Source organism: Brienomyrus brachyistius, chromosome 5 (assembly GCF_023856365.1).
Source record: "Brienomyrus brachyistius isolate T26 chromosome 5, BBRACH_0.4, whole genome shotgun sequence".
Classification (NCBI taxonomy): Eukaryota; Metazoa; Chordata; class Actinopteri; order Osteoglossiformes; family Mormyridae; genus Brienomyrus; species Brienomyrus brachyistius.
Window position 1 is genome coordinate 32,306,689 of NC_064537.1, and position 25,470 is coordinate 32,332,158.

The 25,470-nt window shown below is 40.9% G+C and overlaps 2 protein-coding genes across 6 annotated transcripts; one reads left to right on the top strand and one right to left on the bottom strand.

The window, feature by feature from the left end:
* Positions 1-1,121: 1,121 nt before the first annotated feature.
* msl1a (MSL complex subunit 1a) lies at positions 1,122-10,709 on the bottom strand. Of its 5 annotated transcripts, XM_049015719.1 has the most exons (10): positions 10,630-10,652; positions 9,976-10,419; positions 8,888-9,766; positions 8,100-8,311; positions 7,523-7,818; positions 7,277-7,341; positions 4,805-4,872; positions 4,575-4,699; positions 3,656-3,728; positions 1,122-3,245 (listed from the first exon to the last, which is right to left on the bottom strand). In XM_049015719.1, exons 3-10 carry the CDS (start codon positions 9,551-9,553, stop codon positions 3,155-3,157), a joined length of 1,596 nt encoding a protein of 531 aa, XP_048871676.1. In that variant the 5' UTR covers positions 9,554-9,766; positions 9,976-10,419; positions 10,630-10,652; the 3' UTR covers positions 1,122-3,154. The 5 variants fall into 5 exon arrangements, with proteins under 5 accessions (XP_048871676.1, XP_048871675.1, XP_048871677.1 ...); XM_049015718.1 differs by lacking the exon at positions 9,976-10,419 and having other exon boundaries at positions 10,630-10,709; XM_049015720.1 differs by lacking the exon at positions 10,630-10,652 and having other exon boundaries at positions 10,351-10,623.
* Positions 10,710-13,332: 2,623 nt separating this feature from the next.
* On the top strand, positions 13,333-25,045 carry casc3 (casc3 exon junction complex subunit). The gene is made up of 13 exons (XM_049015715.1): positions 13,333-13,587; positions 14,250-14,274; positions 14,360-14,415; positions 14,786-15,004; positions 16,090-16,241; positions 16,469-16,645; positions 17,969-18,810; positions 19,450-19,511; positions 19,706-19,814; positions 20,013-20,129; positions 20,571-20,776; positions 21,729-21,851; positions 23,106-25,045. Exons 1-13 carry the CDS (start codon positions 13,405-13,407, stop codon positions 23,142-23,144), a joined length of 2,310 nt encoding a protein of 769 aa, XP_048871672.1. The 5' UTR covers positions 13,333-13,404; the 3' UTR covers positions 23,145-25,045.
* The last annotated feature ends 425 nt before the right edge of the window (positions 25,046-25,470 follow it).

Consider the following 25,470-nt stretch of genomic DNA (forward strand, 5'->3'; position numbering starts at 1 on the left):
TAGTGTGTCATTAATTTGTCATGGTAATATATGTGTTTTTTTCATTGACAAAAAAAGGGTTTCAATTTAGATAATAAAAACAATGGATTAAATTAATCGCGATATAGATTCCCTTAGCAATCATAATAGACATCCTGATTTACACCCCTACTACCATTAGTTCACCATGACATCCTTTTAAAACCTTATCAATCCATCCTTCTCTCACCCTTTTCACATACAGCACTGGGGCCAAGGCATAGCACACACTGGATGGGATTCTAATTCAACAGAGTAAATTAGTTGTAATTAGTAAATTCAGTTGTAATTGTTTTGTGAACCTGTTCTGATCTGCTGGGCTGGTGTGTCTGTAGGGGTATCCGTGTTCCTGAGGTCACCTACCACAACGTCACATAAATCTCTTGAATATGCCTAGCTAATTTGGATTTAGACCATGTGGATGTAATCTGTAAATCTAATGAATATTTTATGTTTTGTATTTTATTTCAACCTCCAGGTCTGGAGATGTGAGGGAACGGTACTACCCATTGAGCTTTATCGCTAAACATATTATAATTGTGCTTATAATTGCAATTTCAGGCATAGTCCTCACTAGTTGGTAAATATCAAACCTTTAGCTTGGCTGAAGCAGTAGTCGACTAATCACCAGTTGTCAGTAGATTGTATATGATAAGTTCTAGATAATCCTTTTCATTTTAAGTCAAATGGTTTCAACTGTTAAGAAAAGCACTCAGTATCCAGTCAGTACCAATGGCTATTTTGTCAGTATAGGTTTCTCTTTGATGGTACTGATCCTACCTTACAGCTTTACCTGTATTTTAAAAGAAATCAGTATTTTGCTACATCTTAAAGTGACATGGTCTGTCCAGTTTAATGGACACTTTCATGTATTTATATTTTTATGCTGCTGAATATTATCAAAAAATTTTATACAGTTTACGCAGGTTACAGAAGTAATCTTTATATAAAACCAATACCAGTGGTCGACTAATCACCAGCTGTCAGTAGAGATACGAATAAGCATAGAAGGTTGGCCCTAATATAATAAAATTGCATATGTACCACAATAGAACTGTTATAATGTAGAAGAGCTCAGAGGAGGAACCATTTAAACTAAGATATACATTCTCAATTTTTGTATTTTATTGCAAAACAAACTTGTCAATTTATCAACATACAAGCTCTTTTTTAAAGAATATCAATACTGAACATACTTAACACTCAAACTTTAAATAATATAAAAATAACAGGCATGTTTTCCAGATATACAGCATTTTGTTTCAGGAGGTTATGTACATAGGAACTGACTTTGCGCTTCAAACATTTAACTTGATTTCTGTAGAACTGCAGGGGTCAATCCATCAGTTTCCAATGGTCAAGCAGTATGACAACACAACGCATTTAACAAACATAGTGTCAACGTGACCCAGGCACATATCAGAAAGCATTGCTAAGTGAGAACAAAAGAAGAGTTCAACAGTGCTTATTAAATGGCCCAAACATCACTGGTACTGCTTTGTCACAAAATACCGTCCATTTACAAGACTGTAGGCGGGAAATTTAATATAGCAGAGGTGTTCAGCTTACAATATTTTTGATTTTAGAAGAGTCTTTAAGATGAAAAGCCGTTTCGTTTTGGGGCACACCCAAAAGAAGTTACACACAAGAAGTACACAGGCTTATGAAATGAAAAATGAAAGTCAGTAATGAGCCACAAAAACGGTTTCTAAAGGTGAGAAATGATAAACCTTGATATGAATCAGTTTCTCAGGACTACCAGCAGACAATATGAACTGATGAAATGAACACACTAATGTTTGCTATCAACATTGCTGCCGACCATCGGGAGGGGCATATTTTTCTAAGCAACTTCACAGAGAAGGATACCTCAGCTAATACATTACAGAGTAACCGGCATCATAACTGTGTTAACTTGACACATTTCACGTCATCATCAAAGCAAATCTGACAGGTTCATGTACGTTTTCCTCTGCTGGTTTTCCACAACAAAAATACATTTGCCAGCCCATCTTTGCCAGCCAATTCTGTAGATTTAGCATATTTAATCTTAACAAAAAGGCCCAAATGAAGGGGGGAAACGCGGCCCTTGTGTGGCGAATATCTGTATATTACAGCATCATCCTTTGTGGATTTTCGCCAACATCAGCTACTGTTGTATACATTTACATTTTAGAAATGGAAATATCGCGCTCATGTACATTAGTGGATGGTGCTCCGCACTGACATTCACCGCCATGTTAAAGACCCCTGTGGAGCACAATCAGTATCAAACTTTTGCAATGTTAGTAAGAACATCACAGCAACTAAGGCTGATAGCTTATTGATGCAAGGTCATTATAACCTAGGGCTATAATCTTGCCTTTAAAATTTACTACACTCATAATAAATGTAAAACAAAAACACTACGCGTTATATTCCCAAAATACCAAATATCACTGATGTTACGTACAATATGCTTATGCATGACTGCCAAACACTGCCGTACATCACAGCCCATTTCAGGTGTAAGGCAAAACCTTCACAACTGCTACACTAGTGGAACTTTTGGTATCCTTTTTTGCAAAGCATTTCCATGTACATTCGTATTGCATGGACTTATGACTAGTGCTACATTGATGTGAACATGTACATCAATGAATCGAAAATGGACGGGGAATTTCAGGCATCTTAAGTTCACGCCACCCTCACCGTTTAAAGTTTAACTGTATAATCAGGCAGGGTGATCGACTTCGGGAGGCTTAATTCGGTGTTAAGAGGCTTAAGCTTTTTAGAGACCATATTACAAAAAGATAAACAATGCTGGGATATTGAGTAACAAACCAAATATTGTAAGTTTATTTTTTAACAAACACAAATCCATTGTTACATGTGTGCCATATTTAATGTAGCTGCTGTATCATTTTCAACCAGAACTACCAGAAGGCCAGGAACGCCTCCCTGGGACCCTGCCTTTGAGAGTCTCCATTCTCACGATATTTGAGGAAATCTGTTCTGAAGGACGGACATGCCAAAGAGGACATGTTACATGCTACGACAGCGGGTACTTTTGTGCACACTCCAGTTCATTCTTAGAAGAATCTCGTTCTGTGAGATTTTTAGCCGCCATTTCAATCTTGCTTGGCTTGAAGGTCCCTCACTTCCGACAAGTTCTGTGAGGAGTCTGTTTCTTCTGCATTTCGATGCGACAGCGACTACGTTCATCAAGCCAGGGAAGTTCAAAGTTCCTTTAGGAGAGAGGGAGAGATCTCACTGCGAGCGCCGTTTATGGGTGAAACGGCTGACAGTTAAATGAACAAGCAAACCTCGGGCCATGAAGCCTACACAACAAACAAACAGTCAATCATTATTTCCATATTATTTCCTTTATTTCACAGGGCATTACAGACCAATTGGTTTGAAACACACAAAAGCTTAATTCTTGGATTAAGTTGGCTTCAACATGGGTTTAGTTTTCCCCACTAAGGAGAGAATATGAAAATGCACCCCCACACACACATCCCTTGACACAATGGACACCTGCTGGTCAGCTGAACTCTTCCTTTCCATTAAACATTCAGCCTAATTAGTTACTCTGCATTGTTGGGGAAAGGTGACGTTAAGCTGAAAAGGGCAAAACACTGCGCACTAGACTTACTGTTGAGTCAGTTTGGGCAGCGGTCGTCCAAACGCCACCACAGGCAGGAAAGGTGTGATCAGTAGTGACTCCACTTGAGGACGGAGGAGAAATAAATTGTGATGACACCATTAACCAATATCAATGCTGAAAGTTATCAGTATTGTAATTGCTTTATTGTGCTTTTAAAATGTTGTCAAATGGAAACCGCAACAGAAACAATCATCAAAATAACAGGGACCATAATGCATTGCACCCAAAAGCACAAAACTCACATCCAGCATGACATCAGTGTGAGTTTGAAAAGCTGTATAATAAGTGATGTATCCATAACTTAAACACAACTGTCCATTTTCTTATTTGTCCAGGCAATTTCTAACATTCATCTAAAGTATTAAAGATTAACTATAATCATTCAAAGACAAATGGAAATTGTCAGTACTTTTTGGCAGTGCAAAAACAAAATCGTCCAAACAGCAGCTTTCCAGCAAAGGTTGCAAAAGTGATCAGAGGAATCACCATATTCTGTTTATCCTCAAAATGAAAGACTTTCATTAAGGTATTTTAAACTCAAAACAATATGGGGTAATTTATATACTCCAATTTTAACTTCGCAATACACTGCTAACAGACTACGGCAAGCTAAACTACAAGTCTTCTGGAACACTGTATAAAACTGACCAATGGCTCATTTGTAAAGTTAAATGACCACTGAAGAACAAGTCAACTGAAACGCTCTAGTATCTAAATGTGAAAGCTAATAGTATTTTTTATTATTATTTCACCAAGGGTGACTACAGAGGAACAAAACTTTAATAGAACCTAAATTTGCAATTTGTGATACTCTCCCTGACAAATAGTCAATTATCCCAAACAGAAGCATATATTTTGTTTAATGAACAGAAAAATGCAGTGTCAAAAAAATGAAACTTAAGCATACCATCTTCGGCATCGGGGTAGAAGGACGACACCTCTGGTTCACTCTCCTGGATGCCCTTCTTCTTGTTCATGCGCTGCTGCAGCCGCTGGAACATGCGCTGCTCACGAATGCGCTGGATATCCCATCTGAATGTGGGCATGAGACAGGCAAAGGCACTGTATCTAATAAAGGACAAGGACTTGGGGGAAACGGTTCAGTAAAAGGAGGACCGGTCTCAGAACAGTCATTACCTTTTCCTTCTTTTTTCATCCAGTTCCAGCTTCGCATGTCGTTTCAAAAAAACACCATCGTCCAAATTCTATTTTGCGGGAGGGAGAAGAGAGAGAGAGAGACTATTTCTCATGTACTAACAGGTACCACACTTTGCAGTAAAGTTAAAAATTATCATCACTACTCTACATTTACAGAAGGATGTGTCAGAGGCACAGACCTTGGGTGGCAAATACGGACGGGTTCTGAGCGAGTTAAATCCTTAAGTTATGCACTGTCACCTCGAGACTCACTACATTTGCCTTTGGATGTACTTGCAATCCTTTACATTAAACTGAGGATAAGGTCAGCAATGGTCAAAATGTGAAATAATCCACCATGCACAAGATTAAATAGCACCACTAAACAAAAGAATGTTAATTTAAATTCTATTGCATTGGTATTGCATTGCATCTATTGCATTTAAATTCTAAATTCTATTGCATTGGTGTGAGCTGCATAATGCAGTTCTGTTTGTGTGAGCTGATAAATGGCATGCAACTTAATTGATACAAATCTACCGACTTTCAATGCTGTGGGTGTAGCGCACGGAGTACATGCCTTATTCAGTACCAAGCCTCAACATGTCACCCAGCCTCACGAAGCACAAAGCTGAACTGTTTTTAGTATAGCTGTCTTGTCATAACTAGCTTATTTAGTTTAGGTGTCAAGAAAGCACCAATTTCAATGTGTCCAAAGCACCATGCAAACAAACAAGTCATTCCCCTTAAAAGTTAATCCAACTGAATTCCTTATAAAAGTTTATGACGTTAATCATCACAAATATGCATGCAGATATATAATAACCCATTCATTAACTGCTTACTCACAGCGAGCCTAGAACCTATCCCAAAAAACACAGGGCACAAGGCAAGCAACAGTCTGGTTGGGAGGGATACCAGACTACTGCAGGATGTAAAAATACAAAGAGCAATTCTGAGCACTTGGGGAAAACCTGTATGTTCACCTTGCACTTGGGCAAACGCTCTACACACGGAGCTGGGGATGTGACCCCACAACCTGGAGGTGTGAGGCTACAAATATACCCACTGAGCTGCCCTGTCATCTCTTAAGATACCACACAAAACTTGCAGCCTTACAGGCTGCCAGGAACAAATATATTAAAATTGGAACGACAGACTTGCAAAAAAAATATTCAATCATTTCAAAAATGTTTCATATAAAAAGTATGCATTTCATGGGACACAAAGAAAATTACATGTTCAGTCTGTATACTTAATGTAAAGTGGCAATAGCGACACTTACACGCATGGTAATTAAAGGGAGGGGGGTGGCAGGAGAAAGTCAAGCAATAAGTGATGTGGCGTGTTTTCATATAGGTGTGGGATGGTTATGTGCAGTGAAATATGCAAAAGCAAACGAATACATGTATGAAAGAGTAAGGTATGAAATAATGAGACATGACGTTAGCTTGTTAAACCTAAATGTAGGTAATTGTGATAGTAAACCATTAGTGCTTTTCGTTAAACCTTTTTGCCCTTACAGAAGTATCAATACATTCTATATCTCAGATACAAAAAAATATAAACATTTTCTGTTGGTGCAGGCCTAGGATATAACAGCATCCACTGTCTCACACAACACTGATTTTGGTGGGTTATATCAGCAGTCTTCAAAACAAACATAACCAGCATTGACCTTGAGAGCACACATACCATATTCAGGTGCATGCATGCAGGGAACCTATGACCATCTGCTCTGCCTTTCTAGAGAGCAGGGGACCACGGCAAATACTGGAATACCTCACGACACAAATGTAATGAGTAATTAAACCAGCTTGTTGGGTTAAAAATTCCTCAAACCTCCATGTTATGATTTGTAATTAGTTCTAATGTTTACATTCTTCTTAACATTCAGAAATGGTAGTATGCTCACATTCTTTTTACATTTATTAGTTTTAACACACAAAACTACAGTCAGGCATTGAAACACTGTGTTCACGATAACAGTCATTGTTTTTATTATGTGCAGTATGCAAGTGTGAGTATTGGTTGGATAATTTTGCTGACCACCCTTCCTCTGGAATTAAATTTGCCTTCTACCATTAATCTAGGTTAGCATCTTGTGTGAGGAGCATGAATTGGACGACTGACCTAACAAAGTGCTTCATGATTTACTTTCCCGCAACTGACCACCATCTATTGGCACAGACATTGATATCTGAAACATGCATAGCCGAGAACAAGCAGATACTTCGTTTTCGACATCAGAAACCAGTAATAATATTACATGTAACAGAAACCTCCAATTAGGCTCCAGACTCACTAAATCTCTGTAGGAGACTAGCAGTTGGAGAATATGGATGTTTGCATGCATGCATACATACGTAAAAGTGCATGAGTACATCTAGAGAAGCTTCCCATCTTGATTCTTGGAAACACTTACACACAGAACAGAGGCTTAGCCTATGCTACTGAAACACTTTCCATTACCTCTGGGATGTCAGAGACTGCTTCTTTTTCCAGGGGTATCATGGCATTTTCTCTCCAAGACGGGACTAAGCACAGGACACAAGGAGTGTTACTGCATGTTACATTATCATGCGATATTGTACCTTTTACACAAACTACACCCGGCGGAATCTATGTGAATATCCAGCAACACTGTCCCAAACAGGAGCTCATGAAGAAGACGCCGACCGATAACCATCTACTGCAATGACTGTGTAAAGGACTTACTAGCCACAACTTCCTCCTTCTTGGGGGAGGGTTCACGTAAAGGAGAGGGGGGTGGCTGATGCCAGCGACACAGGTACATCTCTGTAGTGGACATGTAGGGAAGTTCCTCCATCTGAGCAGAGCTTTGTGGTAACTCTTTGGACTGAGGTGGACTTGGAGGTTGTCCCACCCCAACCTTCTCTGGGGTCTCTTTGCTGCGCAACTCCCTTTGGAAGCCTTCAGTCTCTAACTTTTGGGGTGAAAATTTTGATTTTCCCCGAGACTTCTGTGCCTTGGATTCCAGAAAACAGTACTTCCTATAAATGAAAAGCCAAAGTATTCAATTAAGTCATCTAGTTATCAGGTGCATAAGAAATAAAGCAGAAAACATTGTTAAAAAATTGTGATTTACACTTACTATGGCTAAATATAACCACTATAATTCACAACAAATTCCAAAATTAATATGAACAATTTCCTGCCAGTCAGTAGCTATTCAATAAACAATTGTTAACATGTTGCTAGTTTTGTAGTAGACAAAAAAAAATTATAAATTATGCACATAGTAACAATATCTGCACATTTAAGCGAGGCATACCATTTCTGTCGATACCTTTTATGGCCTTTGCCACCTCGGCCAAATGACGGGGTCTTCGGGGTATATACTGGTGCACTGTCACCAACTATACCCTCTAAGTCATCATCCTTGTCGGGTGTCCAGGGTTCGAGAGGCTGGAAGAGGCGCTTGTCACGTGAATCCTTTTTCACCAGCTGCAAGCGGCGCTCCATGCGCTCAATCCGTGCCAGCAGCTGTATACAAACAAGTAAACTATATCTTCTATATACTTTTTGTGTATAGTCTGCCCATGCATTAGAGTAAATCATTTGAAAGCTACTATCCCCCTTTAAATAAACAATACACATTTCTACATAAGAATGAGACAATACCCAGAACCACATACTAGAAGATAACCATAAAAAATACTGTACATACAACTTACTTCATTTAGACTGAAATGTTAATTTGACAAACTATACAGAGGAATAACGTTATTTTCAGTATACATAATTAAGGGTTCCACGATTCCATTAGGTTGGGCATCTCCAAAAAATATATAATTATGTGCTCATAAAATTAGGCTGAGATTTGAATAAAAGTTTACATCTAAATCACGACCGTCTCATCTTAATATATAAAGCGTCACTTTAAATCAAAATACACCAAATATGAGAACATACTCCACACGCAAAATTATGGCTGTGTGTGTGTGTGTGTGTATATATATATATATGGGGGGGGGGGTCATGTCTAATGTTAAACATTCCAACCGGCCATATGCCGCAAACACGCTTCACCTTAGATCTCTAAGTTAACTCTTTGCATACCGTCTCCTTGTCCGCTTTCAGCTCATCTATTTCCTTGTCCTTGGACTGCAGCTGCTGCTGCTGCTGCTCAATCAGGTCCAGCTGCAGCAGCAGAATCTGCCGGAGGCAGGTGGCCTGTGCGGGGGAGTGGCTGCTGCTCTTCCTCACGCTTCTCCACTTTCCCTCCGAACCGAGCTCCAGCGGAGAGATGTTAAAAGGTCCTGCGGCGGCAACTCTGTCGCCACCCTCCGTGCCAGCATCCCTAGAGCTATTGTTAGCGTTTGCCGCAGTCACTTCTATTTTGTCCATACTGTTGTTATGTCCGAACAGCGTTTTACTCTTCACCGGGGTGCCCTCGCCCCCCATCTGTTTAGCCGGGACTGTCAGGGTCCCTGCGTTTACCCAGTTCTCCTCTTGTCCCTCTGCGGCACCAGGCTTGTTCTGTCCCCCTACCGCTAGGGTCCGACCAGCTCTGCCGGCGTGACCGAGGCCGAGTTTCCTGGACTTGCCGTGCGGTTTCTGCTCGCCGCTGTTCCTGATATCCCCCAGCACGTCGTGGAGCTCGTCCCCGAAGCCGCACTCTCTCTTTATGCTGACCGAGTTGCCGGGTCCCGTCTGGGATTTGTCGTTTATCTCCGTGTCCAGCTTGTATCCCGCAGTGGCAAACACAGTGGATCTCATATTCATGGCGAGCAAACACCAGCCCCCCCCCGACTCCCGAGCAAGCGGCCTAGCCGCCCCCCCACACCTGGCTGTGATCGCTCGTTAGATGCAAAATGCTTATTAGCTAGCTGTAAGGTAGACGGCCAGTGGAGTCCGAATGCTTTGAGATCTCCCACAAAAACATTTGTTTATTTGGGATGGGCGGGTGCGACGGGAGGTCAACTGTCACTCTTCATCCTGCGACAAACAACGAGGCAAATTAAACAGGTAGAAACAGTCCGTCTGGTTAACTGGCTCTTCCAAAGCCAGCCGGCCAGCCTGGGTGTCACTGCTGCGTGCGAAGTATACAAATGCGGCGCCGCACTGCAGTCGCCCTCGCCCCTCACATCGAATTTCTCCCCACATGCCGGATTTTTAAATGACTGGAAAAGCGGGCCTCGACCTACCTTGTTGTTTAGTCACTGGGCCAACCCGATATGCGCTGTGGTTTTTTTCTCCCCCCCCCCCTCGGTTAAAGTCGCTTCCCCCTTCTCGTTTCTCCGCAGAAAATCGCCTCCATTTTCTAGAATCATACCTCGATCAGACTACGGTCAACAGACATCGCTCACCCCCATTATGTCGGCGATCTAACGTCTTAAAAAGCGCCGACGACGCAAGTGAGCGAACCATCCACCGCGCTTCGTTTTAACCCGCGACTAGTTACAAAAACACTACATCAGACCGGCACGTTAAACTCTATTAAATAAAGCATTTGCCTGGTCAGTTATTTATATTTACGTCTTTTAATGTCCTTTCGGTCCAATAAGTAAAATTAAACGTACGTATATCTCTAAAACGAATAAGCGCAAGAACTGTCCATTGCCACAGCAGAGCTCCTCCATTTTAGATTGCTGCGAAGAAAAAAAAAACAATAACACTCTCGCACTATGCAGTTAAGGGCGAATCGTAAACCTCAAATACCAGTTTTCTAATGCAGATGGAACACCAGTAAATTACACACTTCGCGCCAGATCTCGTATTGTTTTATTATTATTATTACTTCCTTCCCAAAGACTCTTTTTACCATTGTCCCCCCATTTCACTGGCCCACTCCAACTCACCTATCACCCTCATGTTCCACGCTCCTCGGTACGTGTTTAAAAACGTCTGTCAATTTGCGCATGCGCAGCCCGGAGACTGCAGCTTCCGAGTGTTAAAGGGGAAAAGACGAAATTACAGCCAGCCGACGTGAAATGGAGGTTCAGACGCGGTTTTCAGGGTTAGCGCTGTTTTTGCAGTTAAAATACTGGGAGTTTTGTTTGGGAGGGATAGGTGGTGCTTGCCATGCTAGAATGGAAAAAATCAGTCCTTAATATATAGTATGAAAAAGAATGAGATTATTCTTTAAAGTAGTCGCCAAAAATATTCTTTTATAGTCGCCTAAAATATGACACAGCCAAAATAAAGTAAACAAAAATTGTAATACATGCCATATTAATCTAATCAACACGCTTCTTATTTCATTACCAAATAGTTAAAATGAAGATACGATCGCTGCTTAGATTTTCATCATGATTTTAACAAGCAGATAAATAGTCGTCAGCAGAGCAGTTATACATCCTAGTCTCCCAGACTGTACTTGGAAAAACTCCTAGACCATTATGGGTTTTGAATTTGTACTTCCTTATTTATTGCCTATATATTTTATTCGTCGGGATAAGCTCTTTGATGATGCTATGAACGTTTAAAACAGTACAGTAGTTTACCGCATTTTAAAACAGTTGCACTGTGGGTAGTGATACATTATTATCACTAGTGATATATCATTAGAGAAAAAGCAATGCTTAGACCATGGGATAAGAGGCTCGTCGGTCAACGCTACTTGAAAATCAATTGCGGTACTACCAGTAATCTGAACGCATGTTTTTGGACTGCGGAAGGAAACCAAGGTTACCCAGAGGAGAGATGCATATAGCCTAGAGAATGTGCAAATTCCGTATACATAGTGCCGGGGCCGTTATTTGTACTCTTTTTACAAAATTGCAGTCATGGCAATGCCTCAAAACGTAAACGAAATTGTGTATGATTGAAACTATTTTTTTTTTCATGGTCGTTAGTAACAACGCTGCACTTTAAGAAGGTTTTCATTTCAATTGTAGTCTAACTTGCATACTTTAATCTAAAATCGGGGAGATTAGTCGATATAGCGAAATCCATTGACTTAGTAGTGTGCCAGGGCTAGGGTGCAGTTACACTCGGGATTTCGAATGTTAATGAAAATATATAACAAATCATCCTTTGAATGCTTTGATCCCCTAAAATAGTTGTATCGTCCAGAGCGAAATATAGGCCTACAAAGCGGTATCATCAAATTCTAAGGCAGACTATGGAAAATCTGAATTATTGGAAAGGGACATGACATATTGCAATCTATGTATAACTTTATGTAGATTTAGTTTATGTTGTATCCCAATAAGATATTAGTATTGCTGAATCAAGGGTGAGATGTTGAATTAAAGTGCAATGTGTGTATGGTGTTATATAAACCGATTATCTGGTTGTGGGTGGATTGTGTAATTCCATCCATCATGACTGCTTATGCAGTTCAGTGTCCCGGTGAGCCTGGAGCCTATCCCAGGATGCTCAGGGCATGAAGCAGAGCACATCCTGTTTGAGATGCCAGTTCATTGCAGGGAACACATACACACAGACTGTGAAATAGTTATAAGGGATATTTTTCTTATGAAAAGAGTTGAATATAAAGAAAATAAAATCCAAATAACTGAATACCAATAATGACGATTATATATACGCTTGAAATGAACAAGCTGTTGTTCAGGTGTTCCTAATAATGTGGCCTCTGTGACAAAGATAGATAGAATGCCACTCTTCACAGTGCACATGGGGGTGGGGGGGCAGTGAAATATGCAAATTATGTCTATCCTGAGGTGGGGGTATGTGTGAAGTCTTAGCACTACCCGCAGAGTCACTGTGTAGCACTATCAGTTTTATAATTATTTAAAAAAAAACTTGGTTTTACATCAATCATTGCACATTGAAAACACACAGGGAGTGGGGACAATAAAAACACCAACCGATGCTTTAATACATTTTGCACTCTGCATGAATGTTTAGGTCTGGTGTTTGGGAAGGTCATGGAAGAAATTCTACTTTAGCATGAGGTGTATGAACCCACCCTTGAATATGTTTGGCAGTGTATGGGGGCATATGGAATATGGGAACATCATGGAACAACAGGGTTTAACATTAGATGAGAGACCTTGTTTAAAGGCATCCTTAAATTCTCTCCAGATATAAATTCAGAAAAGGTAACTCAGATCATCAGATCATTTTTTTTGTATTTGTTCATTGGTTTTTGATACAAAGAGTTTCTCACAGGCAGTCCTATTATAAATTGGATCTTTGTGAAGCACACCACATACAGTTTATGATATGATTCTTACTGTGGTAACTGTTAAGTCGCGGCTGTTTGGCGACTATCTATCCTGCCCTTGAAGTTAAAATCAATGTTCTTCGTGACAATCATTTTCTACCACTAGTGCAAAAAATAAAATACAGTAATCAAAACCTAATAATCCCCACCTACATAAGCTAGCACTTAAATATTTGAAATCACAGGAAAAAGAGGGAAAAATCATTTAAAGCTGTTTTTTTCCTTAAATGTATTTCCTGTAAAACACGCAATTTGTTGACGAGCATGTGGCTTTTTCAGACGTTTAATATACCCATTGACCTCACAGCACCTCGTTTTAATTGGCTACTTCTCGGCCTGCGTTTAACGGAGAGCAGCGCAGATCCTTCACTTTCGGATTCAACCAAAACTCCCATGGTGCTGTGCGGTGCCTGGGATTTTTTTCAATCATCTGATTTCCAAGATGGCGGATAGGAGGCGACGGAAGCGCGCGTCTCAGGATAGCGAAGAAGAGGACGAGTCTGGTTCGAGTACTGAAAGCGGGGGCTTGGGTTCTGCTCCGGGAAAAGCTGGCGTGAATGATGTCGAATCTGTTGCGTTACCCAGTCCCCGCATTCGGTCGAAAAGCGAGGAGGAGTCCGAGTGTGTGAGTGACCATATCCCTTCGTTTTTAGGGCAGGACACTTGCCTTGCTACCTCCTCTTCTACAGGCCTCGTGGTATCATCATTTTATACACGACATATTTAACGGGAAACGACTTATAGAAACAATCCAAACTAACTTCGAATGTAAAGAAAATCGTGAGTCTGGTTCTCAAACTTGCTGTGTTATTAGCTGGGTCTATAAAAGATTGAGGGGGCCAATTGAAGCATGTTTTTTGCTTAAAATATTTTAAGCCAGAGAAGTTTGTCATAAATAATCGTCGTTAATGAGCGGAAAACTTGATGGTTTGGTAATATAATTCCGCCTTCTATCATTTTCCGCTTGTGCTATGAGGACCGACTGCGGTCTGTGTTGCCTCTGGTATACACGAGTCTGATATGCAAATTTGTACTCGTATTGTTAAACCATATTGTGGATGGTTTTGACGAGAAGTTGAGTGACCGGAATTACCACGTTAAATGGGTCAAGTCGATAACTGTAATTTAAATTGTATTTCCCAAATATGACGCTTTTGTGTTACCCTGCGACCTTGATTAAAGAAACTGTTTTGTACAGTACGACAGGCATTGTAGTCTAATGGCCAACCTAATGTTACTGTGTTGGCTGTAGCCTTAATCTACTATTTGTTCGTATTTTTGATCCAGGAGAGTGAGGATGGCATTGGAGAGGGTAAGTATGATAATACCAATTTGTGTTTGCAAAAACCACAATTGAGAAGGGCACAAATTACTGATTCACCTATGGTTCGTTCCAGCTGTGTTGTCAGACTACGACAGTGCAGATCCAGAAGAAAACTGTTCTCAATCTGAGGTAACTAGGTTCATGTTGGTGTAAGACCAATATATACTAAAGTGTTAAATAAATAAATATGTTAAGCCAAATATGAACCTGGGAGTCTGCTAAAATGTATCACTTTTGAAATATGAGACACTTAAAAAAAAACACACAAAAATAAACTCCTGGCCTTATGACCAGCTAGCCTGTATCATTCAGTTCAGTGATTGTTTAAAGGATGCTGTTGGGTTTCTGTGGACAACCTGCATTGACGTCAGTCTTATTGCCTAAACCATGTATAAATTAAGCTTTCATAAAGTCTAAGTATGATATAATGTGATACATGCACAGCGTTATAGTAGTATGAGGCGGTGTATATGCTAGAAAAATGTGTCCTCTTTCTCAGGGTGAAGAGGAAGATATTGGTGGAAAGCAGTTCAGTGATGAAGAAGGTTCCAAGCCCCATGCTGAGGACAGATCTTCGGATGATAAACCCGGTGTAGAGCTGTTGGAGCAGGTTGTAGTTGTAGACCAGGGGGAAGATGATGAGGGAGACCGGGGTAAAGACGTGAAGACAGAAGACAGAGGGAACCTAGCTGGCGAGAGACAGAGTGGAGATGGGCAGGCATGTTGGCTGTTCTTTCTTGTCCTTAAAACTGCACTAGTCTGGAGCTTTCACAGATTAGTTTTGCATATGTGTTTTCATTGATAATTTATACATAAGGCATATTAAGTGCAAACGTACCCTTTATGGTAGGGATCGGTGATTATGGCAAAATATTTGATCAACAATTTTTCATATCAGTTGACATCGATAATTATCACAATATAATTCATTGATCATTATTTCCAATAATAAGTCATTGTTTCTTTACTTCAGGACTCCATTTATGCTTAAGAATTCCCTTAGGATTCCCCTTATACAAAGACCCCTTAAATAGAGCATGAAAAGATGAGAAATTGAATGCGCTTTTTTAAAAAAAAATTTGGTCATTAGGAGTATCAATATCAATGTTTTGGATGTGACTGAATGTTGCAACACTGTTGTTGTCTGTGACTATAAGTGCTTGCATTCTGTTTGTTCTGCTGGATGGCAATGCCAGCAGTGGCGAACAAATTAATAGTATTTTCAGTTTGTCGGCACAAGTTTTTTGGCAGAAATTACGACACACAGCACCAGCCTGTTACGTGTTGTAGGCTTCTTTAAATTGTCAAAGTGCAGCCACACCACCGCTGTCTCTACCGCTTACCTCTCCTGCGACTCCTGCTCTGCTTACTCCGTAAACTTTGCTGTGCGTTTGTTCCCCATAGGATATCCATTATCAAAACAATTTGATTGATTGGAATTGCATTCGTTTCTGTGATGATAGACTGTGTTATCAAGCAATGTTCCTTATCGACAGTATGTGGGAATTTGTTTTATCATTGTTTCAGTTTTATATGACGATAGAATGAAAGCTGCTATGGTGATAAAATAAGCTTGTTTTATTCTTGCTCTTGGTCCGAATGGTTTTCCTGCACAGTTTACAGACAGTGGTGTTCTGATATTGGTTAGACTTAAAGAAGGAAAAAAAACTGTTTATAACCCAGGGAGGGAACACGGTTGGGGTTTATTCATGCAACCAAAATTAGCATGTTCATTAAATGTTTTTCCTGGCAGTTTGTATTTATGTTTTATGTTTGTATGTTTTGGTTTGCCTAAAATTTCAGGAAAGCACTGATGACCCAGAGAATAAGACGAGGGGAAAGGCAAGCAAGAAGCTGGATGATGATGAGGATCGCAAGAATCCAGCCTACATTCCTCGGAAGGGGCTTTTCTTTGAACATGATGTAAGAGGGCAGGCCCATGCCGATGACATACGGTAAGTTTGATAGCTGATGTTTAGAGAACAGAAAATGAAAACATGACTTATCACGTGGATGTGGAGAATAGAATTGCTTTGTAGTATCAAGCAAATGGTACTGACCTGCAAGGCAGTCTGTCGTAGGTGAATCCTTGAATATCACGGTATGACAAAGATTTTGAGGCTAGTAGTCTGTGGCATATTCTTAAGCATTTAAACCCCGCCTCTTCTGTTTCTGTCCATAGGCCAAAGACTCGGCACAGGAAGCTTTGGAAGGATGAAGGTCGCTGGGAGCATGATAAGTTTCGAGAGGATGAGCAGGCCCCTAAGTCTCGGGAGGAGCTGATTGCTATGTATGGCTACGACATTCGCAATGCTAATGGCCCCAGTGATGGTCGGCTTTATCGTGCCCGCAAGCCCAGGTACTCCCTTAATACAATCCCTGTCAAGGGATTTTTGGGTGAAACTGTGCATGATGATTTTAAGAATATATTCTGCCTTCTAAAATATCCCATCGAGTGTCTTTTTCAGAGCTATGTTTATTAATGCATTGTTTATCTGACTAGTATGTCAGCAAGTATGTTGTGTTCCTTGAATCCACCTCATGCATCAGGCATTTCATTTTAAGGTTCTCATGCTTTCTTTAGTTTTGGAATACAGTATAATCCCGTTATAGTGGATTCACTTATAACGGAATATTGTCTATAACGGACGAGGTCCACTGGTCTCGGACATGCACCTTTTAAGAACATGCAGAAAAAGCATCGGATATAACGGACTCGCATATAACGGAATTTCGCTTATAATGGGCAAATACTTTGGTCCCCAGGGTCGCTTTTAGCTGTAATTTTGTTGAGCTATAACGGACATGCAAGATCCGCCCACAAGGCATGTGGCGTGCCGGTGATATCCAGCGCAGATATGTAGTCGGGATTATTAATAATCACACATCTGGTCAGGTAAAGTTGGATTACTACATGTACGATATAATAATCTATACCACAAGTGTGTCTGCTGGGGTGTATCATGAGTAAATGGTGTCCATGTTCTGGGCATACAGCAACTCTGGATGTAACAGACATTGGATATAATGGACTGTTTTGCCAGGTTCCTTGAAGTCTGTTATAACGGGATTTTACTGTATAATCAAGCTCTTCCTTTCTGTATTCTGGATTTCCATTTCCCTGTTGATCTCAGGCCTAGTCTGAAATGTTCTTCCTTTGGTTCTTCTGTTTATCTGACCTTGTTAAATATTTTGGTGATACTTGCCTTTGAGGTCTTCCTTGTCCTTCAGTAGGCTGGAACTTAATCGCATAGATCCTCTTATACTGAAGCCCTAGTATGTCCATGCTTATTTTTGACGCCAGTTTCTTTTTTATATTTCAACGTAAGTCATATGAACCCAGCCATTTGTTTGCTTTGTTCTATTTCATTTATTCAACTTCCAGTAATCCCAGTGCAAGTAGTTGCAAATTAGTCACACGAGTAGTTTTAGCAAATGGTTCGCCAGTTGAAATACTTTAACTGCACAGGTAGACAGCTAGGCAAAAAGAAAGTCAAAAAACATTTTCATGATATAGTAAACACGCTTCTTTCTTCAAAAAGAAGGATTTCTGTGAATAAAACGCTTGGTATTTCCAGATCATTGATGCTTCTAATGCATTGGCACTGGCCAAGAATTATATACTCCTAACACCCCTCTTGGTGTCTGGCATGGTGTGACTTTTCTGCTACACTCCGTGCAGGTACAGCACCTCTCCGAGCAGAGTGAAGCGGTGGCGGAATGGCGAGAAGCCAAATCGCACGTCTTGGCCCAACGGTGGAAGCAGCACGAACTCCGCAGCCAACACCTCGCACTCATCTGCCCAGCCGACTTCATCTGCACCCCATCCGTCACGGTTTCACAGTGGTGGTGGAAGAACTGTTTCGCACAGCCAGTCCCGCAGCTTTCATGGCAGTCGACCCCTCGCAGCCTCGTACCGGGATAATCGCGTAAATTATAAAGCATGTGAGGAGAATCACTCCCAGCAACACAATCAAGGAGCGTTTGGCAGGGGGGGCTATGTACATCATGAGAGTGAACGGGGCTCTGGACAGCCGGCTAGGAATGCTGAGGCAGAGTGCAGTCCGTCGGTGTTGGTGGAGGAAGAACTGTACCATGAGGATGAGGAGCAGCCAAGGCAGCAGCCTGGCTACTATAACAAGCAATCTGAGAGTGCTTCTCGTGATAGCCCTCAGCCTCGTCGGCAGGAAGAGGAGCTGTCGGAGGCCGCTCTTCCCAGAGACGCCTCTCCTGCAGCCCCTGAAAGGACAGTGGAACGGAAATCGTACTCCCTGGCTCGCAGGACTCGCAACAAGCTTACGGATTTAAGCAAACAGGCTTCTTTAGATGATCCTGCTCCTCAGGCTTCATCTGCCCCCCAGCAAGCCCTGCCTTCTGTCAAGAGTGAAAACTGGGAACCTCCTGCAGATTGTTCTGGTGTTCAGGGGGGGCTCTCAGGCCTTGATCAGGACCTGGCCAGGCTCAGCCTGGCTGGACAAAACTGGGCCCAGAGCCCTCCTTCATACTTGCGTGCAGAGATGAGGGGTAAGTATGTTTACCACCTCCTCTGACCTCCTTTGTACTACCCCATTCGAAAACGTTTCATGGGGCTTTGACGTTTTATGGGTATCTGATGAGAGATGTCTAGCTTTTTAGCACTGACCATTATTTAAACTAAGCCCTAAATTGGTTTTAAGCTTATGTTTACCTCATGTGCTCCGTTATGTATTTTTTTCAAAATACCAAGCTTTTACTTAGATCAGTTTCCCAAGTAACTTTACTCAAATGAAGCTGTCCTATGGATATAAATTGTAACCCTTACCTCTATTGCAAGCTGCTTTGTATGAGTGTCATGTAAAATGTAAACGATACATGCATACACACTTGGTTACAGACATGGAAGCGCATAACATGATCTGGTCTTGGAGGTGGTATTTAAGATATGATCAGGTCTAATAGACCCGAATTCATCGCATAATTGTATTTACCATTAAAGATACATCAGACTAATTTCCACTGGTTCATTTATGCACTTGAAACATTCTGACCCTTTGATTTTAACGTTTGCGTGCTGGATCAGTGTAAGTAACATTTTATAGAACTAGCTTTTAGAATCGAAGCTCAAAACGCAGGGTCATTTTCATTTCTTTAAATGCAGGAATCTAAATTTCTCTTTCTCGGCAGGTATTCATAATTCCATGCACATGCCCGGTGGGCCTCCCCAGTTCGGCCGCTTAGAGGAAATTGTGAGTGCGACCAGGACACCCTTACCCATATTTTTGCTTTTATTCTGACGCTGGTTGTCAGTCCATCGTAAGATGGTGATGATAGCCGTTATAAACCTATAGTTATATATTTGAGTTGTGGTTATGGGAATTGGGGTAAAATGCTTAATGTCCATGTTTACACCAGAAATCTTCCCTTGTTCTCTTGTCTTCAGGGTGTTGGCGGTGGCCGAGCGAAGCGGTATTCCTCTCAGCGCCAAAGACCTGTCCCTGAGCCCGCGCCGATGCACATCGGCATAATGGAAGGTCACTACTATGACCCCAGTGAGTGCAGTGCTGCTAGAGGCCAGCGTTATACAGGTTCCTCCTGCGTTGACGGAATCACTTTTCATATTCTTGTGTGCTGGTGTAGTATTTGCACGAAATGCTTGTCCCTTATCGAATGGGACTCGAATGAGCCACTCATGCTTTATGTTCGATGCATCATATCCTACAAAATAAAGTTTCTTCCTTTTGCTGCAGTGTCTTTTCAAGGACCAATATACACACACAGCGAGAGCCCCACGCCTATGCCCCCGCAGGGCATGCTGGTCCAACCCGAGATGCACCTCACACACCCAGCTCATCCTGGCCATCCAGGTCAGTGTATTTCTTGCTAGAATTGTTGCTTGGAGTTTCTGCCATAGTGTATGAGAGCTTCCCATTTGCCATTAATGTGCTTAATGGCATTAAGTTTAATTGTATTTGAATAACTGAGTACTGAATGCTGACTCATTTTCACACTGGCATTAGGAAAGCTAACTGTAAATCTAGCCAACATTTCTAAGTCTTTTTTTTTCAATTTTCTTTGTGTACTAATGTTATTTGCAATACGTAAGTCTTGGTGTCTTGAGTGTTTAGAAATTTTTGACAGTCATTGTATTTTAATCACTTTAACTGCTGGAATAAAGTATTTGGTGTCTTCATTAAGTTTATTGAAGGGTGCTTTGTGCTTTGCCAAGTACAAGCAGGTGTTGTTCTGTCTGCACTTATTGGCGTTCGTGCCCTTTTAAAAAAATTTCACCCTTCCCATTTCTGCAGGTCTGCACCCTCATCAGTCTGGTGCCGCCATCCCCAACCCTGCGATGTATGCGGGGCCCCCCGTCTCCATGTCCCCTGGGCAGCCACCCCCTCAGCAGCTGATGGCTCCTCCATTCTATCCACCTCCCGGAGTCATGGCTTTTGGAAACACAAACTTTCCCTACCCTGCTGGTGCTACCCTTCCACCAATGTACCCAAACCCTCAAGTACGTCTGTCTGACTGCTAGCAATTGATAAGTCAAGCAATATGCTGTCTATTAAATCCGGCATTTGAAAGGGGGATATTGTCAGTGTCGCTGCATTAAATTTCTCCAGATCCAGATGTTGCGCAACAGTGGTCTCCAACGAAATGTCTTCAGTTGCACACCTGATTAGATTAAGGATCGTGATTATGAATTTTACTTCTGCTACTGATATAAGCCCTAATATATTTTCTGCCAATTTAACGTCCGCTTCTGGCAACCATACAGAAGGCACCTCTCCAGAATGTTCTGTCTTCTCTGGGCTTTCAGATTTTCCAATGACATTGTTCATTGAACATGATTGAGTCCACCTGCCTTGTTGCTGATTGTCCTCGTCCTCTTCTGCTTTCAACATTTTAGTTGCCTCACATTCTTTTGCTCAGATGTAAATCTAAGGTCTAACATTGGATTGGTTTTTATACCATTGCTTCTCAGAATAGTATCAAGTTTTTGCCTCTAAAGCCCTGAAAGATGAGGGATTGGAATATTCAGGATTAAGTCTTTATTGCCAAATTTTGTTTAATATATTTCTATAAAATGTGTTGTACATTTTTCAAGCTCAACTCTTGCTTGATGACTATAAATTATGGAATGTAGTCCAAACATTCAAACATACGGAAGTTAACTTGCTGGTATTTTATTTTGTGCCTCTTTGCTTACAGGTTTCTTGTTTTGTTGAGAATTATGGTGATGTCTGGGCCTTGAATGCCAGAACATGCAATGGCAGATTTCTCTATTCATCTGTTATGCAGCATTGGATGAATCTAGTTTTGGCTGCCTAATGCCTAAGTGAACATTAATGGTATCGAAATGTAATGCTAGAAGCACAGCGGTTGTGAAAATATCCATTCAGTTTCCCCCGTTCTCAGTGTACTGCATGGCTTTAATCCTTACCCTCATTTTCTTCCTCTTGCAGGCACAGGCCCAGGTTTATGGTGGAGTTACATACTATGATACTATGCAACAACAAGCTCAGCCCAAGCCTTCCCCTCCACGCCGCTCCTCCCAGCCAGTCACTATCAAGCCCCCACCTCCTGAGGTATATTTTACTTCACCCTTGGAGGAAAAAAAGGATATGAATGTACCCTTACCTACTTCTTTGGGCTTTCATGTTGTAAAATGAGTGATCGTGGGAGAAGCCTGTCTTTCTTGTATGACAGTAGTGGTACTTAAACACTTCTGTATTCAGTCTTTTGAAGGCCTCAGCTCAATGGAGTTTGGTGTGTTTTTGTTTGTTTTTTTTGAAAACACACAATTTGATCAAACCTTGATTCTTTTTTCTGCAGACTAATGCCAAAGTTGGTCTGACATTGTACATGCAGTGCTTTTATGTGAACCTGTACACTGTAGAGGCAGAATTTGATTCCATTTCACAATTTATTGCAAACTGGGGAAAGGAAGCCTTGGGTGCATTCACACCAAAGTTCCAGAACCTGGTCCCTGGTGTCCACTGGGGACTTGTGTAGCTCCTGACCGCTTTTGTGCGTTGCTGTCTCATTGCACAACAGGAAGTGGGACAAAAAGCGTGTAGGTCAAACCTCACACAATGTCATGCGAAACTACACCACCAAAAAACAATAGAAGATGAACAGGCTGTTTTGTAGCTGAGAGAGTCGATCAAGAGCAAAATGGGGGAAAGCCCCTTATTTGTATTTTATTTATCCAACCAACCTGTGACATGCTTATAATTCATTATTAAATCTGGCCAGCAGTTAGATCTTTTGTTTTCTGCAGAAAAAAATGTTACTCTGCTAATTAGCACTGGCAAGTTTGATCACCAGCACTGGAGATATTAGATAAGTGTATTGGTTATTCGAATCTTCTGACATAAATATGGAGACACAAGCGAATAGGTATTCATTGATGCCTCACATGTAATTTTAGGTACAAAAATAATTCCATCTGCCCAATTTTTGCTCCGCTACTTTTCAGTTAACGCTGGTGCTTGTGGTCAACCAGTCAGCAATCTATCGCTGTACACACCTCCCCAATAGCTCATGTTTGAACTAAAAGTTCCTAGTCTGGAGCAGGGACGGAAAAGGGCCTCCGGAATTACAATCAGGCAGAGTATCTGGATTGTCCACACAAAAGTTCCTGGTTCTGGAAAAAGGCTCAGGTTCCTGAAAAGTTCTAGCGGTGTGAAAACACCCTTTGTTACTATTCACTTTGAACCTTTTTAATGAGAGTGGTGCTGTATACAGCTTTGTGTAAAGGCTATTTTACACCATTCGTCCTTGGTGTCTCCCGGATCCCAAAATCTTCTAATCCTTACTTTTTTTTTCTTTCTTTCCAGGGAGAGAAGAATGGAAAGGAAAAGGACAAAAGTAGTTAGTTGAATGGATCACTATTTAAGGACCAGCAAAATGTGTGGAAGAATTTAGGGAGTGCATGAGACACATTTGAACTAAGGAAGTGTGTAATAAACAGGAATTTACTGAAACATCCAATGGCGCAGTACTTTTTGTTTTGTTCTGTTCTGTTCTGCCCCTGCCATGTCTCTGATCCATCCGAATGATATGGATGTGTATTGTGGTGGTGCTGTCCAGTGATGCAGCTGAAAAGTAGTAAAATGATTGCACTCAAGGCCCTTTTTTGACTTACTCTCTTGTCTCGGAAATATTAGAATTTAGTGTCTGACCTACAGCTTCTTTTTAAATGGAAATGCTGTAATTGAAAAAAATTAAATCAGACTCTTGTCTGGTAGGAGGAGAGTTTCTGTGTTAAAGTTTTGCTTGAGCATAGTGACCACCGGTCTTGTAGATTTCTAGGTTATGGTGGAACTGAAGAATGTGACCTTCATGCAGAGCAATGGAATGTATAGCCAGTATTTTTTTTTCCTATTGATCCTTTCAGTTGGGGTAACAAAGTGAGACCTTAGTTGACCAGTTTGAGTGGCATGATGCAGAATGCTTTATGCTGGGGTTGTTGTCAGTGAAGTCCAGCTGTAGTGTTTCAGATTGCATATCAATGAGATTTAAGGCTGCATCTATTGTAAGCTAAAGGATTTGCAAGGGAGGTACAATTTAATACATATTAATTTAAGACCGTTTACTACCATCTCCGAATCAAGCTTGGGCCACTTTAATATATGAAGGAAACGTTTCATCGAATTTGATTTGTCTAGGAGGATCTTTGGGTGTCATTTCACTTGACGCATGGGGCCAGACTCCCTTGACTGAAAGGTTTGATTAATTGTGCTACAGTTTCTTTCAAGTTGAAAGCATGGAATTTGGATGTTCTTTTACAATTACATTCCATCACAAATTTGTACTTATGGTTTGGGAAACGTTGCCTATCAGTTACACTTTGTTCTCAGATTAAACGTTAGGTTGTTGTTTCTGTCTTGCCATGTACTGTGAGGAAATGAATTTGCATTCTGTAAATGTTTGTCCCCTCTTCCAGCCATGCCTCCCTCTCCACTCTTCACTAGAAACCACTTTTAAATCTGCAGAACATTTTTTTTAAATATATATATCTGACAGTAATGGATAGAACAGTTATTGGGTATAAAGTACTGTAGCAACGTTGATGGTGCTTGCTAATTGGACAAATATTGTTTCTGCATAGCCATACAAGTGTACCATCAGCTCATTAACGCATTTGTGAATAACATGTTAATTTTGCCTAAAACTGGCTGATATTTATTCTGCAGGGAAATAAGTTTTGTGCATAAATATATCTGTATACAGACCTGTGGTGCAACACCAAGGAATTAAGTTGGCTTGTATTCTATGGGCGCACAATGATATTGATTCACTGTGTGAGCTAGTATGATGAAATTGTGCTTTTATTTTTGTTTTCTCTGCGGAATGCTTTCTTTTTAATTAAATGCAATTAAACTTAATTCCAGAGTGTCAGTGTTGAAAGGCCTTGATGCAGTGAAAGATATTATGGTCGGTTAAGGCAAAGTCTATTTAATCATTCAATAATGTACAACACTTGCATGCTTGAATAAATACATAGACTTCAACTCGACTAAAACCAGTCATTTCCTTTAATTTTGGTGAGCAGAAGTGTGATCTGTAATTTTATTACCGTTTTTGTTAAAGAGGTGATCGTTCTAATAAAACAGTGTACCTTCTCTGCCTTAATTGTCTTCTTGGTTTTACGTGTAATTTTAACTTTCTGTAGACCAGTTAACACTGTGAGGGCTTGTTTATTATTGGTGTGTGGATTTGTAAATTTAGGTTTTTGTCTGTGGCACTGGTGGAAAATTAAATTTGAGTGAAAATGTCTGCGTGTGTGTGTGTTTTCTAACTCTGGCTACAACCAGCTGACATCGAACTTGGTGTGGTGTAAATTAAATAGATATTTTTGACGTTCTAGTGCAGGAGGTATGCGGGCATAAGGGAAGCTTAATCAGAAGACTGACAATTTGGTTTGATTTGAATGTGCTTAACCGGCAACAGATGGCAGCATTGTGAAACTTGTAGTAGATACCCACCCCAGTTTGTCTTGCGGCATTACAGGTAAACACTGGCATAAGTGACAGAAACGGAAAGGATTAATATTAAGATGTGAGACTTTTGGTTGCATGTCTGCCTTCCCCAGTGTTCAGTGGGATATATGTGCGTATCAGTTATTTCAGAGATGTGCAGAGACATGGTAGTAGTAGTGTAGTTGACCTCTCTGAATCCTCAGTAGTAGGTGGGTCAAAG

Bases quoted from the DNA above. Each gene is read 5' to 3' on its own strand.
- msl1a (XM_049015718.1), bottom strand. From the start codon at position 9,553: ATGAATATGAGATCCACTGTGTTTGCCACTGCGGGATACAAGCTGGAC. The intron at 7,342-7,522 runs GTAAGTCCTTTA...TCCTGTGCTTAG, and splicing joins GAAGGAGGAAGTTGTGGCTA to TCCCGTCTTGGAGAGAAAAT. The intron at 4,700-4,804 runs GTAATGACTGTT...GCCCACATTCAG, and splicing joins GATGAAAAAAGAAGGAAAAG to ATGGGATATCCAGCGCATTC.
- casc3 (XM_049015715.1), top strand. From the start codon at position 13,405: ATGGCGGATAGGAGGCGACGGAAGCGCGCGTCTCAGGATAGCGAAGAA. The intron at 20,777-21,728 runs GTACGTCTGTCT...TTCCTCTTGCAG, and splicing joins CAATGTACCCAAACCCTCAA to GCACAGGCCCAGGTTTATGG. The intron at 21,852-23,105 runs GTATATTTTACT...CTTTCTTTCCAG, and splicing joins TCAAGCCCCCACCTCCTGAG to GGAGAGAAGAATGGAAAGGA.